The 23,608-nt window shown below is 49.4% G+C and overlaps 2 protein-coding genes and 1 pseudogene across 5 annotated transcripts; 2 read left to right on the forward strand and 1 right to left on the reverse strand.

Moving 5' to 3' along the window:
- The first annotated feature begins 281 nt into the window (after positions 1-281).
- LOC308431875 (activated RNA polymerase II transcriptional coactivator p15-like) lies at positions 282-754 on the forward strand (annotated as a pseudogene). Its single transcript has one exon. The product of its transcript is annotated as an activated RNA polymerase II transcriptional coactivator p15-like (transcript).
- A 2,026-nt stretch (positions 755-2,780) lies between these two features.
- PSMC3 (proteasome 26S subunit, ATPase 3) lies at positions 2,781-7,886 on the forward strand. Its single transcript, XM_080931056.1, has 12 exons — positions 2,781-3,063; positions 3,321-3,404; positions 3,698-3,823; positions 4,208-4,312; positions 4,398-4,460; positions 4,668-4,805; positions 5,371-5,514; positions 5,630-5,778; positions 6,437-6,533; positions 6,687-6,832; positions 7,498-7,579; positions 7,709-7,886. The coding sequence occupies exons 1-12, from the start codon at positions 2,980-2,982 to the stop codon at positions 7,817-7,819; spliced, it is 1,329 nt and encodes a 442-aa protein (XP_080787182.1). The 5' UTR covers positions 2,781-2,979; the 3' UTR covers positions 7,820-7,886.
- Positions 7,887-9,406: 1,520 nt separating this feature from the next.
- Positions 9,407-17,347, reverse strand: SLC39A13 (solute carrier family 39 member 13; the record flags this gene model as incomplete). Of its 3 annotated transcripts, none has more annotated exons than XM_080931199.1 (10): positions 17,203-17,347; positions 15,499-15,807; positions 13,366-13,479; positions 12,934-13,052; positions 12,273-12,374; positions 12,083-12,172; positions 11,195-11,245; positions 10,891-11,023; positions 10,636-10,735; positions 9,407-10,541 (listed from the first exon to the last, which is right to left on the reverse strand). In XM_080931199.1, the coding sequence occupies exons 2-10, from the start codon at positions 15,797-15,799 to the stop codon at positions 10,466-10,468; spliced, it is 1,086 nt and encodes a 361-aa protein (XP_080787325.1). In that variant the 5' UTR covers positions 15,800-15,807; positions 17,203-17,347. The 3 variants fall into 3 exon arrangements, with proteins under 3 accessions (XP_080787325.1, XP_080787324.1, XP_080787326.1); XM_080931198.1 differs by having other exon boundaries at positions 12,934-13,091; XM_080931200.1 differs by lacking the exon at positions 9,407-10,541 and having other exon boundaries at positions 10,673-10,735; positions 10,895-11,023.
- Between the last annotated feature and the right edge of the window lie 6,261 nt (positions 17,348-23,608).

The raw sequence follows: 23,608 nt of genomic DNA on the forward strand, positions 1-23,608 counted from the left end.
ATCAATAGGTCTCTCAAAGTGCGCACAAAGGTTGGTGTTTTGCTCCATGGGAGTTTTGAAGGGTTTGGTTGGTTGATAATGTTGTTATCTTCCCATGAGGTTGCAACCCCTTTCAGCTCCTTAGGTCCTTTCTTTAACAGACTCCTTGGGATCCCTGAGTTCAGACCGCCGGTTAGCTGCAAGCATGCTCAGCTGTATCTATCTATGTGACTCTATCATAGTCCCTGAGGGGGCATCTCTGTCTGGTTCCTGCCAATAAGTACTTTTTGGGATCAGCTATAATGATTTTGGTGACTGCATATGTGGTGGATCCCAAGGAATTTGTTTCTTCAAGTTCTTCAGGCGCTGGTTCTGACAGCAAAGTTAAAAAAAAAAAAAAAAAAAAAAAAAAAAAAAAAACAGGTAAAGAGGAAAAAGCAAGTTGTTCCAGAGAAACCTGTGAAGAAGCAGAAGCCTGGGGAGACGTCTAGAGCGCTGGCGTCCTCCAGGCAGAGCAGCAGCAGCACCGATGAAGACATGCTCCAGACTGGAAAGATGGGACGTGTCTGTGTTCGAGACTTTAAAGGGAAAACTAACTGATAATAGAGATTACTGGATGGACTCAGAAGGTAAAAACAAACCAAGGAGAACAGGTATTTCTTTAAACATGGAACAACAGAGTCAGCAGGAGGAGCAGATCTCTGACGCAGATGATGCAGAAAGACAGCTGGAAAATCTGAGCCATAGCAAACCTGCACTGTTGTCGGTGTTTTAATCTGTCCTTTTAAAAAAGATTTATTTATTATGTATGAGTCCACTGCAGCTGTCTTCAGACACACCAGAAGAGGGCATCAGATCCCATTACATGTGGTTGCTGGGAATTGAACTCAGGACCTCTGGAAGAGCAGCCAGTGCTCTTAACCTCTGATCCATCTCCAGCCCTTAATCTGTCTTTTTACATTGGCTTTTGTTTTCTAAATGTTGTTTTTCAAGCTGTTGTATATTTGGATTGCACAACAATTTGTAAGCCAAATACCTTTTAATATGTGTATTATTAAAATGTTCGAAGTGAAGCTAATTGTCAACTTCAGTAAAGAGGATTACTTTGTGCCCCCTACCTAGTGTAAAATAAAGTCAGATCATTACAATCTTAAAAAACAAAAGACTTACATTCATAATGTCCACTCCATTTGTATTTGATAAACTTGGAGAAAACACCCCACTCTCTATCCTGTCTTGGTGGGTATGAAGTTCTATACCTAATTCACATCTATCATAACTTAAATGTATCAACCTAAAACAATCTTTTTAGACCTCAATTTTTTTTTCTTAAACTCTTCGAAACTTGAGCTTAATGTGAAACTGTAACTATCTAGTCTTCAACCCCATCAGATACCTGAGAATAAATATTGCCTGAGTAGACAGGAAGTGCGGAGCCAGCAGCTTCCAAAACTACAGACATGACAGAGGCGGCTGGCTTCCTGGTCAGTCACCCAAGATTCCTCTGAATGTTGGGTATCTATCTTCAGCCCACAGGCCCAGAATATCTGACACACTTTTTGTGAAGCAGGAATTATGAAGGACTGGCCTAGTTGTCTTGGCAAACTTTGGCAGGCAACTTCCTGTGTCCCGCATGTCCACAGTTTGGACAGTATGCTGTCAGCAGTTGAGGCAGGGACAGTCTTTGCCCAGTAGCTAGCCTTGCCACCTTTGAAGCAAACTCCATATGGAGGGTCTTCAATGCCCACCATCAACTTTGAAATAGTATTCAGGTAATGCCAGAAGTTGATGCATCTCAATGTGACACAAAGCCCTGTTATTAAAACATCTTAAACGCCATATTATATAGATCTCTAAAGTGTTTGAAAACCATCTGTCTACCTGGAGTATATCTGAATAGGCAAACGCTGCTTGTTTCTGGCCATTTACTATCTGTGTAACTTTGAAAACATCTATAGGCTAAATAAAGCTTATTTCTGTAATTAACTAAACTAGTATCTAACATGGCCACAAGTTTGATTATTTATAGGTAGCTTACTACTAACTTGCATTTCCAATTTTCCTAAGCAGTTTGTAATAGCAGCTTTCGAGGACTAGAACTTTACACCACATTTAAAATAGGTTGCACAGGTATACCTTAAACAAGAGTTGAAACATATATACAGTATGTTGTAACAAAAATAACCTTCCTATGTGGACAGTTGGATCTGCATTAATATTAGTAGAAGCAATGGTTTATCTGGGATTTGTTAGACTCACACTGTGACCAGAATAGTCTAGAAATTAGTGAATTTCCACCGTGGTACAGGCTGGCCTTAACTATGCAGCCGTGCTTCTGCTTCAGCTTTGCAGTGGTTCAGTGGCTGGGATGACAGGCATGTACCATCAAACTTGGCAGTTTCTTCTCTCCCTTCCCCTCCTTTCCCCTTCCCTTCTTTCTTTTTTGAGACAGGAGTTTGTGTGTGTGTGTGTGTGTGTGTGTGTGTGTGTGTGTGTAGTCTTAGCATTCCTAGACTCTAACCTTAAACTTAGAGATCTGCCTGTCTCCACCGGAGTGCTGGGATTAAAGGCGTGCGCCACCACTCTCGACATTTTGCAAGTTTACCCGGGTCCTTAGATTGAACCTGTACCAGTGCAAACTCCTTTTCAGTTGTCCTCCAGGCTAAAAACTGCATTTCCCGAAAGACTCCGCGGTCCCCTCCTTTCTCCCGCCTTTTCCGGTTGTGCAGCGAGCCCCGCCCCACTCGCGCGCCGGCCAATAGCAGCCCACTCCTCGGTCTCGCACAAACTGGAGCAACCGGCGAGCCACGGGGCGGGCTCTGTGTCCTCGGTTTGGTTCGCGGAGACCCAGCGGCAGATTCGCTTGGCAACGCGGACGGAGCCAATTTTGTCACGACAGTAAAAGCGGGCGAAGTTCGCCACAGGCGGAGAGAAGACGTCGAGAAAGGCTGCGCTGGGCTCCCTCAGGGCCTCGTGCGCACTCCCACTTTCGGCCTTTTCATGCAGGAAATGAATCTGCTGCCGACGCCCGAGAGTCCAGTGACTCGGCAGGAGAAAATGGCGACCGTGTGGGATGAAGCAGAGGTGAGTGCTGGGAAACCTGAGGGGCGTCCCAAAGTTTGGGCTATAGGGTTAGACGTTCTTGGAGGGTGGAGAAGGAGGGAGCTGGAAATCCCGGTCCGGTCTTGACTGGGCACAGAGCTTCTTGGGATGTGGGCAGAATTCTGTGCTGACTTCATCCTGCTGTGAGGATGAGGATGCAGGCGGTGAGGGGGCTGTGGGAACGTCGGATGGCAGCCCTTAGTTACGGTAAATAAATACTTCTTCCCTTCTTTAAACAGCAAGATGGCATTGGAGAGGAAGTGCTCAAGATGTCCACAGAAGAGATCGTCCAGCGCACACGGCTGCTAGACAGCGAGATTAAGGTGGGCTCCTGGCTCCAGGGCAGGCTGCAGAGTTCTCAGATCCCCATTTTACAGATGAGGAAACTGAGGCTCAGAGACGGCTTCATTCACACAAACCCATGGAAAATACCTAGTACAATACCACAGCCACTTCATCAGGAAGTTTTCACACTGGCTTCTCGTCTTGACATATACAGGCTGAACCTTCAGAAAGCCCTAGATTTTGTTGGATGGGTCTCATGGCAGTCTGGACCTCATCCATTATAAGGCCTTAATTAATGCAAACTGAATCATTTGTTTTTCTCTCATCCCAGATCATGAAGAGCGAAGTGTTGCGAGTCACCCATGAACTCCAAGCCATGAAAGACAAAATCAAAGAGAACAGTGAGAAAATCAAAGTGAACAAAACCCTGCCATACCTTGTCTCCAACGTTATTGAGGTGTGTGTGTGTAGAGGAAGAGGAGGAGGTACTAGGGTTTGGAGACATATTGGGATGGGGTCGATAGGGTACACTGTATAAAAAGCTTTGGCCTTACACTTTCTGAGACTAATGCCCTAGACATAAGCCTGCAAAGACCTTAGAAGTGTCACAGGTTTCCGTCTTTTTTCTTGCCCCTCCCCCCCAATTTCTGGGGAAGATGAACTTCACAAACAGAAACAGCATGTAAACAAAGATATTATCAACTCTGTACAACAATAACTATGCATTTATTTAGCTTAAGGAGGGAAGTAGTTTGTGGCCTTGTGGTATAAGGAACTGTTTGAACACACACAGCAGTGGACTCTGGGAAGTTTGGGGGACTGAGCTTATTTTCCTTCTCAGTTGCTGGATGTGGACCCCAATGACCAGGAGGAGGATGGTGCCAATATTGACCTGGACTCACAAAGGAAGGGCAAGTGTGCAGTGATCAAAACTTCTACCCGACAAGTAAGGCTGGCTCAGTAACAGCTGGGTAGGGGCAGCATTGGGGAGTTTCAAAGTAGCTGAGCCTGCCCTGTAACTCTTTCTACAGACATACTTTCTGCCAGTGATTGGATTGGTAGATGCAGAAAAGCTGAAGCCAGGAGATCTGGTGGTGAGTGATCCCTGCATAGGGTTCTCCAGTGAGCTTGCTCAGGTCACTGTTGCCTCTGCACTTTCTTCTGCAGGGATTCTGTCTGCATCTTCTTTGATTCTTGCAGTTCACCAGTTCTGTGGCTTTCTGTTTAGACTACAAATAACTGTCCCCCAGAGCATTAGGCATAGTGGGGACAGGTACAGAGGCTCCGTGCTCTGTTCTCAGGGTGTGAACAAAGACTCCTATCTGATCCTGGAGACCCTGCCCACCGAATATGACTCTCGGGTGAAGGCCATGGAAGTGGACGAGCGGCCCACAGAGCAATACAGTGACATCGGGGGCCTGGACAAGCAGATCCAGGAGGTGAGGGAGGCGAGGCTGCTGTCTGCAACCATGCCAGCCTTTGTACTTTCATGTACTTGACCAGACTGTATTCCCATTACCTCCACTCAGACTCCTGTTTTTTGCCCCAGTGTCTTCCTTTCCTCCCTCCTTCCTGTGTGTGTGGTGTATGTACTTGAGTAAGTGCGTATATACACAGAAAATCTTTACACCACCCTTTCCCTCACTGAGCCTGGAACTAGGTTGGTGGTCAGCAGTCTACTGATTCTCCTGACAGCCCCACAGCCCTGGGGGATAGGCTTGTGTTTTATAGGCCTAGATTTTTACATGGGTCCTGGGGATTTGAACTTAGGTCTTCATGCTTGCACAACAAGCACTCTTTCTCTTTGAGCTATGTACCCAGTGCAGAACATTGTCCTTATCTTTCTGTTCTACCCTTAGGGTGGGAAATGAGGACATTAGTGTCTTTTTGCTGTGGGAGGAGAGCAGACTGTCTCTGCGTCAGCACAGGAAAGACGCTTCCTAGATTTGGGCTGTAGGATCCCTCAGGGTACCACTTTCCTCACCCAGGACTTCTTCCTGGCAGCTGGTGGAAGCCATTGTCCTGCCTATGAACCACAAAGAGAAGTTTGAGAACTTGGGTATCCAGCCCCCCAAAGGAGTGTTGATGTATGGGCCGCCTGGTACAGGGAAGACTCTGCTTGCCCGAGCCTGTGCCGCTCAGACCAAGGTGTGTGGGGACCAGGGGAGGGGAGGAGGAGGGGAAGGTGCGTGAAGCCATATGAAGCAGGCTGGAAGATTCTTTGAGCCTTTTGAGCCTTTGGTCTGATCTGCCCTTCTCTCAGGCCACCTTCTTGAAGCTGGCAGGCCCTCAGCTGGTGCAGATGTTTATTGGAGATGGTGCCAAGCTAGTCCGTGATGCTTTTGCCCTGGCCAAGGAGAAGGCACCATCTATTATCTTCATAGATGAATTGGATGCCATTGGTACCAAGCGGTAAGAGATTTTCAAGGGTTAGTGGGGGTGAGGGGTGAGCTAGGAGCTCAGCACCCAGCTGTGCTAAATTCAAGCTCCCTCCCACCCCATCCCCTCTCTCCTGGGTAGTAACACTTCTATTTTCCTGCTTCCTAAATTCTCAAAACTAACACCTTGCTCTGAAAAAAGAAATCTGGTCATCGCGCATGTTTTCAAAGTACATCGTCATACACTATTTAAAAGCATTCCTAGGTCACCCTGTTGCTCCTTGGCATTCTAGATTGTGTGGCCTGTTCTTCCAGTCTCCCTCTCCTCTAACCCCCATCCTGGACACCTTTCCAGTACCTGATTGGTTTCAGTTCTTCCATTCACTGGGTGGTTGCCTGGCCATTGTTTATAGTTGGCTGTCTGGGTTCCTGATTCTAGATATTTCTGAGTAAAATTCTGTGGGATGATGCATTTCTCAGAGCCACCGTCCTAGCCCTGGCTGTTGCTGCTCACTGTGTGTCACTAGTACAGCACTGATCCCAGATGCCTCTGCAAGCTTTGAATGCTATAGTTAATTACTGGTGAACCTTTCTCTGTACTGGTCCCTGGGCTGGGAGCCTCAAGTTGAGGTAACCATTTCCCTGGACAAGTTGGAATAGCCTGTGCTATCTCGGGCTCCTGTGCACCGCAGCTTTGACAGTGAAAAGGCAGGGGACCGAGAGGTGCAGAGAACCATGCTGGAGCTTCTGAACCAGCTGGATGGCTTCCAGCCCAACACCCAAGTGAAGGTGAGTATAGGGCTGACTACAGCCATCTCACGTACTGACAGCTCGGGCTCTGTCTGCCCCATTCCCAGGCTGTCTCCTGATACTACTATGACTTGTGCTGGTGAGTGGATGTCCTGCTCTTCGGTTTAGGTTGCTGCTTCTCCTCTTCCTTAGGTAATTGCAGCCACTAACAGGGTGGATATCCTGGATCCTGCCCTGCTCCGCTCAGGCCGCCTGGACCGCAAGATTGAGTTTCCAATGCCCAACGAGGAGGCCCGAGCCAGAATCATGCAGATCCACTCACGAAAGATGAATGTCAGGTCAGCTGCAACAGCTTTTTGAGCCCTCAATTTTCATGACTCCTGTACTGTTCCCCCTCTAGTCCACGCCATCCCCATGCATGCATATAGCCTCCATTTCTTCCCATTGCCTGAGGTAGAGTTTCACTGGGGTTCAGATCCTCCTGGGTGCTGGGATACTTGTACCTCATCCTCCCATTGAAGACATATAGGCCTTCACAACCCAGTAGATGGACACAGCCCAATCATAGCTTGGGAGAATGTAACCAGGACCAGAGGGTCTGAACTCAGATCTGTATAGCTTTCAGCATGTGACCTAACCCTCTAAAGTATGTTCTGATTTTGAAACTTGAGGATAAGTCATTCCACTTTGAGAATTAGCTATGGTGATGTCTTAGGCACAGTGCTTGGGACATGAGGGCAGATGATTGGCAGCTGCATTTTACTGGCTGATGCATGGGTTCATCAGGACTCATACTGTGTCTTTATAGATCATATAAATAGGCTCTCATTTAACCTTTGACCCCTTTTCTTCCCTTTATACTTGAGAAGAAAAGTCAGGGTGGGTAAAGACTTGCCTGCCAGCAGAAAGCCACTTATTTTATTGTTTGGTGGGTACATAGTAGCACAACTTCCCTTTGTCTCAGTGACTAATTGAGCTCTGTGGTGTCTTGTCCTTTCTCCAGTCCTGATGTGAACTATGAAGAGCTGGCTCGTTGCACTGATGACTTCAATGGAGCCCAGTGCAAAGCCGTGTGTGTGGAGGCGGTGAGTACTCAGGGCGGGTGGGTTGTTTCAGGCCTTACCTTTTCCCTGGGTAGGTCAGGGACCTACACTTTTGGAAGTTGGGCTTGAGGTGCAGGGAGGCATTCTAGATTATATCTGTCCTGGCTGCAGGGTATGATCGCACTGCGCAGGGGTGCCACGGAGCTTACTCACGAGGACTACATGGAGGGCATCCTGGAGGTTCAGGCCAAGAAGAAAGCCAACCTGCAGTACTATGCCTAGGGACCCCTCTAGTTTGTCTGCTGCTCTGGGCTAAAGTTGATAATAAAAGGTGTTTTCTGTTCCTTGCCACCAGTCTCTCTCAGCCTCCGTGGGCTCTGGGTGGAGTGGGATATGTGGAGAAGGCCTTCTCCTTGGGAGCCTCAAAATCCTGTGGGTGGCCATGGGCCTCAAACCAGCCAGAGGTACAGGGGCACAGCTGCTGCCTCGAGTCCTTCCCGCCCTCCTCCCACAGTCCAGAAGGAGCCCATTCGAATTTGATGCTCTAGTCCTCACTGTCTTGTGAAACCAGCTCTAGTTGTTTCAGTTCTTGGGCCACATGTTTCCCGTGACTTTATTAGCTCTTCTCATTTTTTCTGGCTTACAAAATACCCTTTAGCAAGATCTACACTAATTCTGCCATCTGCTCTGCGCTGTGTGGCCTGTAGTCTGCTGTGCTCTTGCTAGCCTTATTCTTACTGCCCCAAGTGCTGAGCTTACAGGTCTGTCCCACCAGTCCCAGCTTTATATGGCACTGGAATGGAACCTAGGGTTTATTTGTTAGGCAAGGACTCTACCAACTATAACATACATTTCCCACCCCTATATAGGTCTTAATGCATAAACTTATATCAGGATAGCTGCTAGAGAGTCGGTATTTACCTCGAAAATTTCCACTTTTGCCAAAAAGGGGAGAAAAAAAGCCCTACTTTATTCTCAACTCTTCCCAAGTGGACATAACTGCAGCAAGCTACAGCCACTCTTCTGCAGGCCATGAAACAGGTTTTTCCTCATAGTATTGCAGGATCCCCTTCGGGCTGTGTACAGTGGGGACAGTAACCCTTGGCATGTGCTTCTCCGCCTCCCTCACTGAGCACCTGCTCACATGAAAGCCTTGGCCTTTTAGGCCTGAGTGGACAAACTCGGGTCAGCTGTGCGGAACAGATCTCCCTCTTGGCTCTTGTGCTGATGGGACACTGGCAGATGAGTATTCCCAGCTAAGGGTGTGGCTGATTCAGTTTCCCATCTGCTTGCTCTGGACTTAGCTGTCACAGAGGGCTGCTAAAGGCTGTTTATTGGCTGGGCAAAGGATTCTGTGTGGGATGTAATGCCCCCTGCTGTGTGAGGATAGTGATGCAGTCTGAGGAAGGGAGCTTGGGGAAGTGGGTGGTGTGGGAAGGCTGAAGTGAGACAGGGTATTGTGTAGCCCAGGCTGGCCTTGAATTCACATTCTACCCAATATATTCCTATATCCCTTGTTTTTCATGATACGGGTTTCTCCGTTTCCTGTAGACTAGGCTAAATGAACTGCAATCTCACTCAAGTCAGAGTAGGAGATGACTTTGTGGCTCTAAGTCCCCAGATGAGTATTGTTAAGGGGGAACAGTAAATACCTTAGCTTTTACAAAGTCCATAAGATCACTGATGGTGATGAAGGCTCAAATGGGTGCTAAAGCATTACTGGGATAAAAAGCGAACAATGAAACATGGCAGGAAGATAGGAAATCCTTTGAGATGAACAGCAAGTGTGACAGACAGACCTGTTGAGAGAGAGCACTTAGGAAGAGCTGTTTGACAGCCCTAGTACGTGGAAGAGGCAGCCTGGTTAAATAATATTTATTTATATCTACAGAACAAGTATTTACAGATAAAGAAGAGCCACAGCATAACTGCTGTGTTATCAGATTCTTCAGTGGCCTCTTCTCTAACATCCACAGTTGAGCAGCAGGGCTGGAGTCTGGCTGTAGATTGGGCCAGCTGAGTACCTGGGCGTCAGCCAAGGGAAATAGTTGGGGATTATGGCTTCAGCATTCTCCCAGTTCACATTCCTGAGCACTGACAATGTGGAGCCCTCACCACCCCCGTATTACTCTTAACCCAAAGGACAAGGGGCCCTGAGTAGGGGAGGGTAGCAAGGTTCATCCTTTGCCTGGGGCATGCATGCCTGCTGGACCCTGTGCTGGCAGGAGCATCCTGAAGAGCTGTGCTGGGAGACTGCTAGCCTGGGACTACTTGCTGACCCGTGGACTGCCAGTTGGCAGCTGGAGGTGGTGAGAACTCCCGTGTGGCCAGGGAGCATTTGTTGGAGAAATGTGCCAGCCAGGCTGGCTGCCCTTAGGAAGCAGTCGTGGAGCATCTGCCTGCTCAGGGCTGGGAAGGGACAGGACATCAGCGCTGAGTGGGGGCTGGTGCTACAAAGCACCTACCTTCCCTTTCTTTGGCTGTAGAGTTGGTGTAGGAAGGGTAAGGAAAATGGTTCGCAGAGAAAAGCTGTGTAGGCTCTGCTTCTAAGATGCTTTGAGCACCTTAGATGTGTGAGCAGAGTTTTTGATTGTATGTTTTCTTTTTTCTCTCTCTTGGGCTAGAGTCCCAGGAGGAACAACTTTGGGCTGTAGCCCTGGGCTCATTGGGCTGGTTTCTTTGTCAAGTAAGAAGTGAGGCTTGTGCTGGCACTGGTGCTGCAATTCCTTGCTGCTTGGTGACAGTGGGGTGGCCGGGCAGGTGCTACGTTGGGCTCTGGGCTCTGTACTCAGGGATCACAGTGTCGGTCTCTCTCTCACACTCTGGCTGCACACGCACACCACACACTGATTCACCCTCTGCCTCTTGCACACAGTCACAGAACAAGTTGGAGTCTTATTGCTATGGAGCCTGGGCTGGCAGCAGTGGTTATTCGGTGAACAGTGAGAGCAGCACCATCACCACAATTCCGGAGCAGAGCAGCAGCACCTGTTGCAGGGAGTGCCTGTTGGGAGAGTGGAGAGTTAGGTGCATGGACAGGCTGGGCAGAGGCAGCAGTCCCTCCCAGACCCCATCAACCATCCCAGTAGTTTGCTCACCATGGGTTGTGTTCTTCCAAGAGGTCAGGTAACACATTCACCAGGGCAATATAGAGAAAGCCTCCAGAGGTAAAGGGCAAGATCCAGACCACTGTCTCCTCTGTAGGGGAAGGTCAACTGGTAGTGAGCTCAGGGCACTATATGTACCCCACCCTCCTGCATGGGACACCAGGCAGACATTACCCCAACAGCAGCAGGGCAAAGGTGCCTGTCAGCTGGTGTGCCTCTTGAACACACTGTCCCCCACCCTCGTACCTACTCCTTTGGGGGATTGCGTACAGATGGCAAAGCAGGCCCCCAGAAGGCCTCCCAGGGCTGTAGAAAACTGTAGCTTGGCTGCAGTCCATCGGTCAAAGCCAGCCCGGAGCAGGATAGCAAAGTCACCCACCTGACGAAAGCTCAGATGTTCAACCAAGAACCAGATCACAGGAACACCCAGCGTCCTGTCTACCCTACCCCTGGGCCAGTATCTCATGAAGCCGTGCCCTCCCACCAACCACCACTTCTGTGGGTAAGGCCCCCCCAAATGTTGACCATGGGAACCTTGGGATCCACTTACCTCATGGGGGATCTCATGCAGGAGGATGGCCATGGTGGTTAGAAGCCCAATCTGCAGAGATTGGAGTCTGAGTCTATGGTGCCTGTACTGGGTTACTAGGCTTCCCCAAATACCCAGTGCCTCATAAACATGTACTCTGCCTTAAGTCTGCTAAGGGGAGACAGTAGTGACTGAAGGAGACAGAGCTTGCCTCTCACACTTAAGTGTGTCATCCACAGATGTGCTGGACATGTGCAACACCAAGCTGCAGGTTGGACATGCGTAGTAGAGTCAAGATTACAAAACACGAGCACCTCCGTGGTTCCACATAGAGCAGTGCTGTGCCTACTGAAGTGCATTTAAACTGAGGCCTGAGGGAGTCAGCTGCTCCAAGAGTGGGAGGAGGCCAGGGCATAGAAAGCAGTGGGAGGTGAAGGGAGAAGTGTTTACTGGTGGGCAGGGCCAAGTCTAGGAGCTTGATAGAAGCATCCAAAAGGGGAGTGCTGGGAACAGCAGTAGCTTGGGACAAAGGGTGCAATGGAGGTAGGGGGATCAGAGGCTAAGAGTTCTTACTGCTTTTCCAGGGGACCCAGGTTCAGTTCCCAGCACCCACATTAGGTGTGGCTCACAACTGCCTGTAACTCCAGCTCCAGGGGATCCAAATCCGGCTTGAGGATCTTTTGGCCTCCAAACACGCACATGTGACACCAGCACAAACATGCACAAATAAATCTTTGAGGAAAATAAAGGTGAAAGAAGACAATGAAGAAGACTAAGGCAGCAACCAGGAGAGGAATAGGGACCACGTTTCACAGAGGTACTGCCAATAAATTGGAGATTGCTCTTACAGGTAGACACTGGTGTCATTCCCACCAGAAATACCAGAGCTCTACTTGTCCTACCCCTTACCTTTTTGCTCACAAGGAAGCTGGCAGCCACAGCCAGCCCATGAGTAAAGTTGTCTATGGTGTTGGCGAGCAGGTTGAGATAGCCACTGACCTGGATGAGGAGAGAGAAAGCCAGGCTGAGCCAGGGAGGCAGAGCCGAGTCAGCCATTCCGCTCTGCAGCTGCAGGAGGGGGCCCGCGTGGGCCACTCACTTTGAGGTTCCGGACCACGGCTCTCAGGCCGGGCTCTGCAGCCGGCTGGGCCAGACAGTGGCCTCCATTGTGCGCGGCAGCAGTGGGGTCTTTGCTGGGGGCCTACAGCCAGAAGGAGGAGAGAGAGGAGACATTAGATGCCCCCCACTCCGACAGGCAGGCAGAGAGAGAGGACAAGAGATGATGAGTACCTCTTTGATCTGGCTGGACTTTGCTGGTCCATCAGCTGGGTTCCTCAGGGTCATCAGACCTCAACCCCACATGTCCATCTAGAACAGTGGTTCTCAACCTTTCTAATACTGCGACCCCTTAATACGGTTCCTCATGTTGTTACCCCAGCCATAAAATTATTTTGTTGTTACTTCATGGCTGTAATTTTTGCTACTGTTATGAACTGTAATGTGAATATCCGATATGCAGATGACCTTAGCAACCCCTATGAAAGGGTCAGTTGACTCCCAGGTTGAGAACCACTGATGTATACAATCAAACTACTTCAGAGGCTAATGCTGTTGCTCTCAAGAGTAAGGAATGAGAGCCAGGAGATATCTTAGACTTAACTTAGACCCTGGGCTTCTCTGGGCCCTGGGTTCTATTTTAGGGAAAAACAAAACAAACAAAAAAACCTTGATCTATCCAGGCTCTGAGACGTGGGGCTCACCTGGCCAGGGTCCTCCTTGCTATTGAGGAACATCTTCTCCAACACCAGGAACGTCAGGAAGCCAGCAATGACCCACAGCCCCAGTTGTTGCTGTCGTTGCAGACTCTGCCCTTCACCACCTGCAGGGGAAGCACTAACAGGCCATGCCAAGCCAGTGGCTAGAAGGGAGCCATTTGGAATGGGGCCTAGATCAGAGCTAGTCCAGGGCATTGAGGCTGTCAGATATGTGTTGGAGACTCTACCTACTGAACAAGCAGCTGGGCCCTAGAACTCCCAACGAGGCCAGGGCGTCAGGATTAGACCTCAAATGAGCTTTTCTGGATACTTCTTCCCATATTCCTCTCTCCCAGACCCTGTGGAGCCAGCAGGGCCTAGGCTAACCCAGGGATGGTCGCCAGCTCTACTTCTAAGCTGCTTCAGGCTCTTACTCACCGGGGCTGAGGTTACAGGTGTAGGCCCACGCCTCTGGAAGCAGATGCAGAAACACATTGCCCAGGAGTCCACCTAAGGCAAAGCTGAGCAGTTGCCTCAGTCGCCAGGCTCCAGCTGCAAAGCAGAGACATGAGGTCTGGTGTGAGCCTCTTCTACTAAGCTTGCCCATCATACTGGCTTTCTAGACTGCAAGCTTCCAAAGGCTTGATTGGGCTATTGCTCTTCTGGGTCTCCACTTCCCATAGGCCCAGCCAGGGCAGGGTGCTCAGGAAGATGTACCGTGGACAGTGGAATCACTGTGGACTCACTGTTATAGGCTAAGAGACAGGCTTGGGGGCTGGAGAGATAAGGTGTGTCTGAGGACAGCTACAGTGTAATCATATACATAAATAATTCTTTTTAAAAAAAAAAGAGATGGACTTGGACCCTGGCAAATTTCAGATCTCTAATCCATTGGATGGCAACCACAAGATAAAACCTTCTAAGACTTAGTTTGCCCATGTATAAATTTGGGTCTTGGCAGAATTAAACCACAATGCATAGAGCAAATGTTCATTAAACAGGAATTTCTCTCTTCAGCTAATGCCACCCTTAGAAAACTGACAGATCTTGGGACTTTTACTGGCTTGCACATCCAGATCAGGAAGTGCATTATGGTGACTGATAGGGCAGCTGAGGTCTAGAGGACAGATGCAGCTGGTGGTGGGATGTCTCCCGGCTGGCCAGAGAGCTCTTGTAAAGTGGGAACACAACCACTCCAAATGCACCATCCTGTACAGACCCTGCCCAGGCCTCACACACACCAAGTAATCATTCCACCACAGCGCTTCCCCACTTTGGGCTGTCTGAGGAGGGACACCTACTGCAGGCGCATGACAGGCTCCAGGGGGTTCTGTTCACAACTGGTAGCAACCATCATACTGAGCCTGGCAATTGGTAAAAGGCTAAGAGTATTTCTATGTATTCATTTATTTTATTGCTATCTAAATGTGTGAGTATGGGTACACGGGTGTACACATGGAGGTCAGAGGACAACTTTATGGTGTGCTCTCTCCATCCACCTTTACATGGCATTCAGAAATGAGCTCAGGTCACCAGGCTGGCAGGGCAGGCACCTTCACCCTCTGAGCCATTTTACCAGCACTCGCTTTTCTGAGATTTATTCTTATTTTTAACTACATGTATTATATGAGTGCAGGTGCCTGCTAAGACCAGAGCATCCTGCTGGAGCTATAGTTACAGACAGTTGTGAGCTGGCTCACATGAGTGTTGTCAGTCAAACCTGGATCTTCTAGAAGAGCAGGATGTCTCTCCAGCTCCAACCTTTTTTATTTTTTTGAGAAAGGGTTTCGTATAGCACAGGCTGGCCTCTGCCTAGCTACATACTTAAAGATGACCTTGAGTGTCTGATTCTTCTGTCTTCACTCAAGTTCTGGGCTTTGCAGTGTGCGCTGCGCTCAGGTGTGCGCTGCCACATCCAGTCTTATGCAGTGTGGGGACTAAGCTCCTGCACACCAGGCATGTACAATACTAATCCACTACATCCCTAGCCTTTACACCACTAACCAAAGCTGGAGGTGTGCTGGGGGAGGGGCGCAGCCCTTCTGCATCCAGAGTTCAACATGAGCCTTTGAACAGCTGCCCCTTGTGCCAGGCAGTCCTCCAAATGCTTCATCTAAAACTAATGAGTTAGTATATTCATTTGGGGGTACTGAGAATTGAACCCAGGCCTTGAACATGTGAGGCAAACATTTTACTACTAAACAACATGCTCAGACTTATTACCCTTATTTCAAACTCTGACAGAGGCAGAGTGAAGTTAAGCAACTTTGCTAGGTGCTACATACATAGTTGGTGGGTGGCAGAGCCAGGATTTGAGCCCTGGTAGTATTGCCAGCCATTGTTCATACTGAGTCTGGAGAATGTTTGTTGATTGAAATAATAAGCAGATGCCTCCATGAATGAACAAATGAATATGTATAACCTGTGCTCACAGGACCAAGGTGACACTGGACTCAGTGCTAGGCAGACTGTGTCTACTATCCCTGTACATGAGACTTGGCATTTTCCAGGAGCAAGCAGCATGTTTCCTACCCTCTGACTGATCCTCAAGACTACTGAAGGGTCACTCACCTTCTGATTGTAACATGGTCCCCATCTCCAGGGGAATGACCAGCAAGGGAAAAACTCCACTGAGCCCAACCATGAGGGAGCCCAAAAGGGAGCAGATCCAGGTGTCCAGTCGCTCCCCTGTCAGCATAGCCCCCCAGGACTCGCTTTCTTTATTATCCAGGCGACAGGCAGCTGCAGCCCCCAGGCTCCGGAGGGCTGGCTGGGAACCTCCAGCCCTTTCCAGGAGCTCCATGGCAAGGACGGTGAGGAAGAGGAGCCTTGTGCCTGTCATACCACAGCCAAGGCAGGGACATCCAGGCATGCTGGGTACTAGAAAACACAAAGACGTGAGCTGCCTCCCTGGACCACATACCCCACTTGGGAAGCACATCTCTTCCTGCCTCTCAAGTGGTCATGGCACCATGTTCCTGCTCATTCTGCAGAGGAAACAATCCTAGCACCCTCTGCCCCTTTGCACGTCTCCCAAGAACCACACATTTTTTCCTTCTGAGCTGGCTCCAGTCTATGTGTCAATGTGTCCGCCTGAGGCTAAACTTTCCTTAATGACTGGGTGAGGCACTGGCAGGGCTTCCTTCAGCCACTGGAGGGACCATCCCTGCTGGGTGCCTCTAGCTGCCAGGAGAGACTTGGCTGCCAGAATGTGCTTGTGAACACACCCCAGGGTCTAAGGCCAGCACTGTCTAGCTTGATGGGGTAGCACTAAGAAATATAGGTGGGGAAACTGAGTCATGGTCCAAACCTCTTCCTCCTAAATAATCTTGTTGTTCTTGGGCACCAAGAGACAAGAGGTGGGACTGAAGAGAAGAGATGCCTCACAGATGCCAGAGGCTATGGTGACTTATGGCTAATTAATTTGGTGCTCTAGATTGCTAACTGACTGTGAGTCCGTTCTGAGCCTGAGCCTCTGTCCGCATCAGGAAATGGATGAGGTACTGCCTCCCTAACAGAGCTATGCACGTGAGGTGAGCTTCACAATGCAGGTAGCTGCTGGCAAGGAGGAGGAGGGAGTACAAGTTCCCTGAATGCCAGGGGAGGCCTGAAGCACTCCTAGAAGAAATGTACACTGCAGACTGATCTCTGGATGGGGATGTGAGTCAACGAAGCAAGAAGTTCAATCTGGAAAGTTTAAATGTGGTCTGCCCCGTCTTATACTGGCTGTGACCTTGAAACTGCCTCAGTTTCCTCATATGCTAATGGATGTGAAGAGAGAAATCAACTCTCTGCTTGGTGGGCTACAAGCCTATATCTGGGATCTTCAGGCCATAATTACTGACACCCTCCCCAACCCCCGGCTGCCACTGCCAACACCATCATAAAAAACAAACAAAAACCAAAACAACAACAGAAAACAAAGCAAAACAAAACAAAAAAACGAGCAAAGCTTCATTAGGACCAGAGAGGCCCTAGCCAAACCAATTCCTTGGCGGGTCATGCAGAGGCAAAAGGGGGACCACAGATTTACCAGAGATGTATGGGGGTATGGAGAGAAAGGAGAAAGCGAGAGAAAAGAGTTTAAAAAGTGAGCCAGAATGTCTGGGGGAAGGAGAAGACAAGAAGCGGGGCAGCAGGGAGGGCTAAGGGGCAGAGTATGGGAAGACAGAGGTAAAGAAAGCCAAAATGTAGGCAAGTTCAATTCCTAAACTCTGGACAAGTCGCGACAGGTTTGGGAACTGACGCGGGCCTGAGGGTCCAGCGAGCACTCACCGTGCAGTGGCAGAGGTGGCAGCAACAGCAGATGCAGCGCTCCGGGCGGGCCCGGCCATCCAGCTGCAGTCTCGCGCCCCGCCCCGGCTCTGCCTCGCCCGGCCCCGCTACTAGGCCCCCGGTCTGGAGCCACCCCCAGCGTGCGGCCACGTCACACGGGACAGTCCGGAACCCGACGCGCCCAGCTCCGGGGGGCTAGACGGAGCGGCGGTGGGGCGGCGCTTCCGCCTCTTACCGTGGGGGACCCGCGTGGTCAGCGCACTTCCGCTCGGGCCGGATTATGGGGCTGCGGGGAGGGTAGGACGGAAGTGGGTACGCTCTTGGGCATCGCTTTTAACCAAGTAAAGCTAGGGTGAGGGCGGCACTCATGCGGGGACCCGGATCAAAGGGTTGGCGGGACTTGTGTGTGGCAGCTGCCTTCCTTTTGAGGATGCGGTCCCAGCAGTGGCCACGCGGGGGCGTGCGTGGCTGCCAAACCGCTTCGTCCCGGGATAAGAGTAGGGTTGCAGTTGTCTGAGTCAGCGGGTCTGGCTCCTCCATGAGTTAGGGAAAGGGGAAGTGCTTGCCTGCCGCAAGGAGGGGCCTGGCCCTGAGTACCTCGGAAGAGGGAATTTTATTCTTACTCATCGAATTATTTTTATGCTTTGGTTTTTCACTTGGAACCACTGTCTCCAGAACTGTAACCCTTTGAGGTCCACGTTTGTGTTCTCTTACCTTGACCCCAGCTGTGTCTGAACTCTTAGACTAATGGAGCAATTAATGGCAACAATATTTATTACTGCAGTTCTCTGATTTAGCGTAGCCTTTTACTGACCATATTCTCAGTAATCAGTGTTACCTCACCAAGTCATCTTATCCTTCAGGTGGGTGCTGACTGTTGGCTGAGTTCAACTTTGTTGTAACTACCTAGGGCATATGGTAGCCACCTCATGTCTAAGCCTGAACACAGGTGTGAATGTGGCCTAGCATACCCCCTTTGAGGTTCAATGCAGGTTTGCATCCTTTTCTGGGAATCTGCCAGCAATGACACAGAAGACATTCAACAAAGGCCAGATGAGTATTCCCTTGGGCAGACTGTGACAGTGAAGGGTTCTTACATCTCGGGTCTCATTAGACCTCACCCTCCCGTTGCAGCTGTCTACAGCCCCCTTTTCCTTCTGGGTGCTCACACTTCACAGGTGATGCCTTCCTCACCTACTTCACTCTTTGTGTGTGTGTGTGTGTGTTATTTTGAGATTGGTTCTCTCTGTGTAGCTCTGACTGTTCTGGAACTTGCTATGTGGATGCTGCTGGCCTTGAACCTACAGAGATTCTACCTCTTCAGTGATGGGATTAAATATGTGTGCTGCCACCCCTCTTGGTTTATTTACTTATATATTTTTGATATAAGATTTCATGCTAGACTGTCTCTGAACTTGTTATGTAGCAGAGGATGACCTAGAACTTGTGGACCTCCTGACTCTAAGTGGGCACTCCTGCAGTAATGCAGCGCTGACACCTTGGGCATTGTGCATGCCAGGCAAGCACTCTTATCAGCTATACAACCCCAGCCTTTATACTCCCCCATCCTCCAACCCTGGGTTTCTCTGTACAACAGCCTTGGCTATTCTGCAACTCCATTTGTAGACCAGGCTGGCCTTGAACTCACAGAGATCCTCTTGCTTCTGCCTCCTAAGTGCTGAGATTGAAGGTGTGCACCATCACACATGGCTAACACACAACATTTGTGCTTCTTAGACTTCCAGCTCCTTCCAAATGTTCTGTCTGGCTCTCCTGGCCAGCCCTGTAACTATCCTAGAATATGCTTCTAGGGCCTTCTGGAAGCTCTGAGACAGAATGCTCAGTCAGCTTCTTTGCCACAGGGAGAAGGTGTTTAGGGATGCCACACTAGAACTTTAAAGATATTTTCCTCCCTGTATGCAAATCATGCCATCTTATGCAAAGTACCTCACAATATGCAAATGATTTCACAATAACACTGTCAACATTCCTGTCTCTAGAGGTCAAAGGGCTCCTGGCCAACAAGGACACTAGCAAGACCCAGCTACAAGTACTACTTACTGTATACCTTCTTCCCTCCTGGCCTGGAAGTAACACCAACAGAATCTAATGAATTTAAGGAGCAAGGATGTGGGGGTGGGGACAGAGACACTAACAGAGAGTCAGGAGAGTGAGAAGATCCATTGTTTGCAACAGACTTTAAAAAGGTGATACAGCAGCTAAGAGCATTGGCTGCTCTTTCACAGGACGTGAGTTCAGTTTTCTGCACTCAGATGATGGCTGACAACCACCTGTGTCTCTAGTTCCAGGGAATCTGATGCCCTCTTTTGATCTCCTGGGCTTCTCATGTATGTGATACATATACACTCTGGGGAGCTCTCTCCTCTCTGCCTCTGCCTCTGCCTGCCTCTCTCTCTCTCTCTCTCTCTCTCTCTCTCTCTCTCTCTCTCTCTCTCTCTCTCTCACACACACACACACACACACTACTGCCATGCCTTTAATTATAGCACTCAGGAGGCAGACACATGTAGGTCTCTGTGTTGGGGCCAGCCTCTCTCTGCCAGTAGCTTCCATGAACAATTAGAAGTGTTAGGTCTGTGTGTATCAAGGAATGAATAAAATTATGGAAGAGTGCCAGGTCGGTGCCACATACCTTTAGTCCCAGCACTTGAGAGTCAGATGCAGGCAGCTCTCTGTGAGTTCCAGGCTAGCCCGATCTACATAACCCAGCACATGGGAAGCAGAGACAAGAGGGTCTTTATGAGGTCCAATCTGATCTGCCTATCAAGTTTCAGGATAGCCAGAGCTAAAAAATAGAGAGATCCTATCTCAAAAGCAAACCAAATTACATCTCCCACACACAGGAAAAATAAATAAATAAATAAATATTCATACTAGGATGATATCATAAATTTCCTCAGGAAATCATAAACAGGAAAATAAAGGGCTTTTTAAAAAAATGTACATGCTGTGTGTGTATAAACAGGCAGGTCTCTGAGTTTGAGGCCAGAGAAGGACACATAGATCCTTTCTCAAAATAAATATAAAACAGGAAAAAAATCTGTTTCCATACTTCCTGGGACAAATTACTTGCCTCAGTTTCTTAATCTGTAAAGCAGATAAATGTGATAGATAGATTAGTGGTTTTGGGTGTTTTATTTTGATTTTTAGACAGGGTGTCTTGTATATGAGGCTAGCCTTAGGTTTATTATGTAGCTGAGGCTTGCCCTGAACTCTTGAACTCTTTTGCCTCCACTTTCTGGATTCTAGTACTGCAGTCTTGAGCCGCCAGCCTCATTCTGGACTGGACTCCTGTGTGGGCCAGGAATGAGGACCCAAGAGACACTCAGAAGGACACCTAACGTGAGAAGATTTAAATAAGGGCTGTGTGGGGGCCATGGGCATGTGTGTGTGCGCGGGTACCTCAAGAGGCCCAAAGAGGGTGGCTGAATCTCCTAGCCAGATTACAGGCCATTGAGAGCTTCCATAAGTGCAAGAGTAACAAATCCTCTTAGCCACTGAGCTGTCTGTCAGTCCCAAAGATTATATAATAATAGTCATTATATACATCGATGCATGTTACAAGTATGTGCAAAGAAAACAAAGAACAGAGACATCATGAAATAAGGTCCATCTACCCTTTCTCCCTGCCAAGCAAATATGAATATTTACTGATGCTTATCAATTGTTTGAAGGTCCTAAGGACTTGCTGGACTGAGTGCTGGACAAACTCCTGCATGGTGGAATGGGTACTGCTCAGATCTGTGTGGCCAAGGCACTCTGGGGCAGGAGCTGCAGGTCTGTTACTCTGCCTGACTGGGAGGCAGACTTCACTGCAACACATATTTCTATTTATTTAATGTATACGAATAACACTGTAGCTGTCTTCAGACACACCAGAAGAGGGCATCAGATCCCATTACAGATGGTCGTGAGCCACCATGTGGTTGCTGGGAATTGAACTCAGGACCTCTGGAAGAGCAGGCAGTGTTTTAACCACTGAGAACTCAGCAGCTGGCACCACCCCTGGGCATGTTACTCATGAAGCAGTAGTGGTGCTGGCTTGACCTGGTACTGCTGGCACTCTGATATCCAAGGCTGTACATACACTTGGGCTAGGACTGACTGACTGCAGAGTGTGGCCTCCTCACAGGCCTCTGTGTGACTCATCAAACAAGTAGCAATGTGTTCTGGAAAGGCATTGCCCTGGGTTGCAGCCAAAATGAGGGAGGATTCATTAGGTGTTCCCTGGCCATAGACAATACACCTCGAGAGAATGGTCCTGGATCATTGTATCCAGAGTCAACTATGCTCGGTTCTAAGTTTCTGGGTGCTTTCTTCTCTTACTCCTGAGCCACAAGATGCTAGTGACTCCTCAGGGCTCCCACACTCAGGAGCAACAGCATGAGGAAGCACCCCTCTCCTTGTGCTCAGCTTTCTCTATCTTTGCCCATGCTGAAACCTCCACCTCGCCATGACACCATCTATGTTCATCAAAATCCAGCGTAAATATCCATGGTGACCTTTAACCACAGCGTCTAGGAGGCAGGAGCGGGGCAGATGGATTTGTATGAGTTCAAGTCCAGCCTGTTTCCAAGGCTCCCTCTTTTCAGGACTGTTTCTCAGACACTCTCCCTGAAGGCTCTAATGTCTGAGCATTTGGGTCCTTTATGTCATAGGCACTTCCTCTTCCAGCCTCCTAGAAAAGGCAGGTTCTGCGGGGCAGTGGTAGTGTGTGCATTTAATCCCAGCGCTCGGAAGGCAGAGGCCAGTGGACCTCTGTAAACTCAAGGCCAGCCTGGCCTGCAGTGAGTTCTAGGACAGCAAAGGCCACACACAGAGCAACTCTGCCTTGAGACTTTACCTATATGAATAGAAGTTTACAATAAGGACTCTCCTCCCCTTTATGTCCTGGCCCAGGTGTGCTGATTTGGGGCAAAACCATCAAACTTTCATGCATTTTGCCTTAGTCCTTTAGGGTCTTCTTTAATATCTGTGTTTAGTTACAGTTTTGCTCATGAATAAAACACAATCCTGGGCTGGAGATACTATCAGTGGTTAAGAGCTCTGTTTGCTCTTCCAGAGGTCCTGGGCTCAGTTCCCAGCACCCACATGAGATCTGATACTCTCTTCTGGTGTGTCTGAGGACAGCTACAGCTACAGTGTACTTATTTACAATAAGTAAATTAATCTTTAAAAACCCACAATCCTATCTCCTTGTCTCCTTTATTTTTTTAAGATTTTTTTCTGTGTATATGAGCACACTGTAGCTGTCCTCAGACACACCAGAAGAGGGCATCAGATCCCATTACAGATGTGGTTGCTGAGAACTGAACTCAGGACCTCTGGAAGAGCAGCCAGTGATGGCCCTTCTGTTGCCATGCCTCTCTTTAAGGGCTGGAGTCTGCCAGGCTTGTTCTTGGTTTTATTTTTTATTTTATTTTTATTGGTTCCTTTGTCGATGCTTGTCCAGTCAGAGGCTCAGTCTACTACCCATGTGAACTAGAAGTCATTACATAGCCCACTAAAGCCTCACACTCCGCTGCTGTCCTGCCTCAGTGTGAAATAGCTTCCCACAGTGGTCTTCGAATTTCCCTCCTGCCAGGAAGGTTAAATGTTAGTGCGACCGTGTGTTTTCTCTTTTGTAGCTGTCGCTCTGTTGGATTCCTTGCTCTTTTTTCTGACCATGTGCAGGGGTGCTGTATAGATTTCTGGGGTGTGTCCTCTCGGTGGGTACACTGTACACATCGCTAGTCTGTGGTTCTCTGTTCACTTTCTCTCAGGTGTCTCCACCTTTCTTTCCCTCCACCCCAGGCAGATGTCGCTAGGCATGAGTGTGTGTGTGTGTCTGTGTGTGTGTGTGTGTGTGTGTACGTACACGCGAGAGCTGTGTCAGTCAGAATCTGTTACCCTGACGATGTTCGCTGCTTCCGTGTCCCCTGAGACTTTGGTGGAACATTCCTTTTGGGGGTGGAGACAGCCTGCTTCAGTAATCCCTTGCAGGCTTGGGGTGGCTAGGATGGCAGGGAGGGTCCCTACTAGGGGCTGATCACTTCCGCCGCCCAGCTGGGGGCCGACACTCTCCGCTCTGCTGGGCAGCAGCACCGCGGCTCCGACTCCCCTGGGCCCTGGGGTCCGGCGCACGGAGGCGGGGGCGGAGTGGGGGTGCGGAAGCTGCAGGGGCAGATAAGGCCGGGGTCCGTCCTGCGGCGAGACAGTGCGGGACGCGGCTGGCCCAGCCCCGTACCCACTGCTATGGGGGTGGAACTTTGGTGGGTGAAGGAGACCCCACCTGCACCACAGAGCCTGACCTACTCCAGGGAGCAGTGGGGAATGGGGCCTGTCCTACTCCCTTGCCTCTGGACTAGTGGCAAGTGAAAGCAGGGCTGCCCCCTCAGGGGACGGG

The sequence above is a fragment of the Micromys minutus genome (genome assembly GCF_963924665.1).
Source record: "Micromys minutus genome assembly, chromosome: 17".
Lineage (NCBI taxonomy): Eukaryota > Metazoa > Chordata > Mammalia > Rodentia > Muridae > Micromys > Micromys minutus.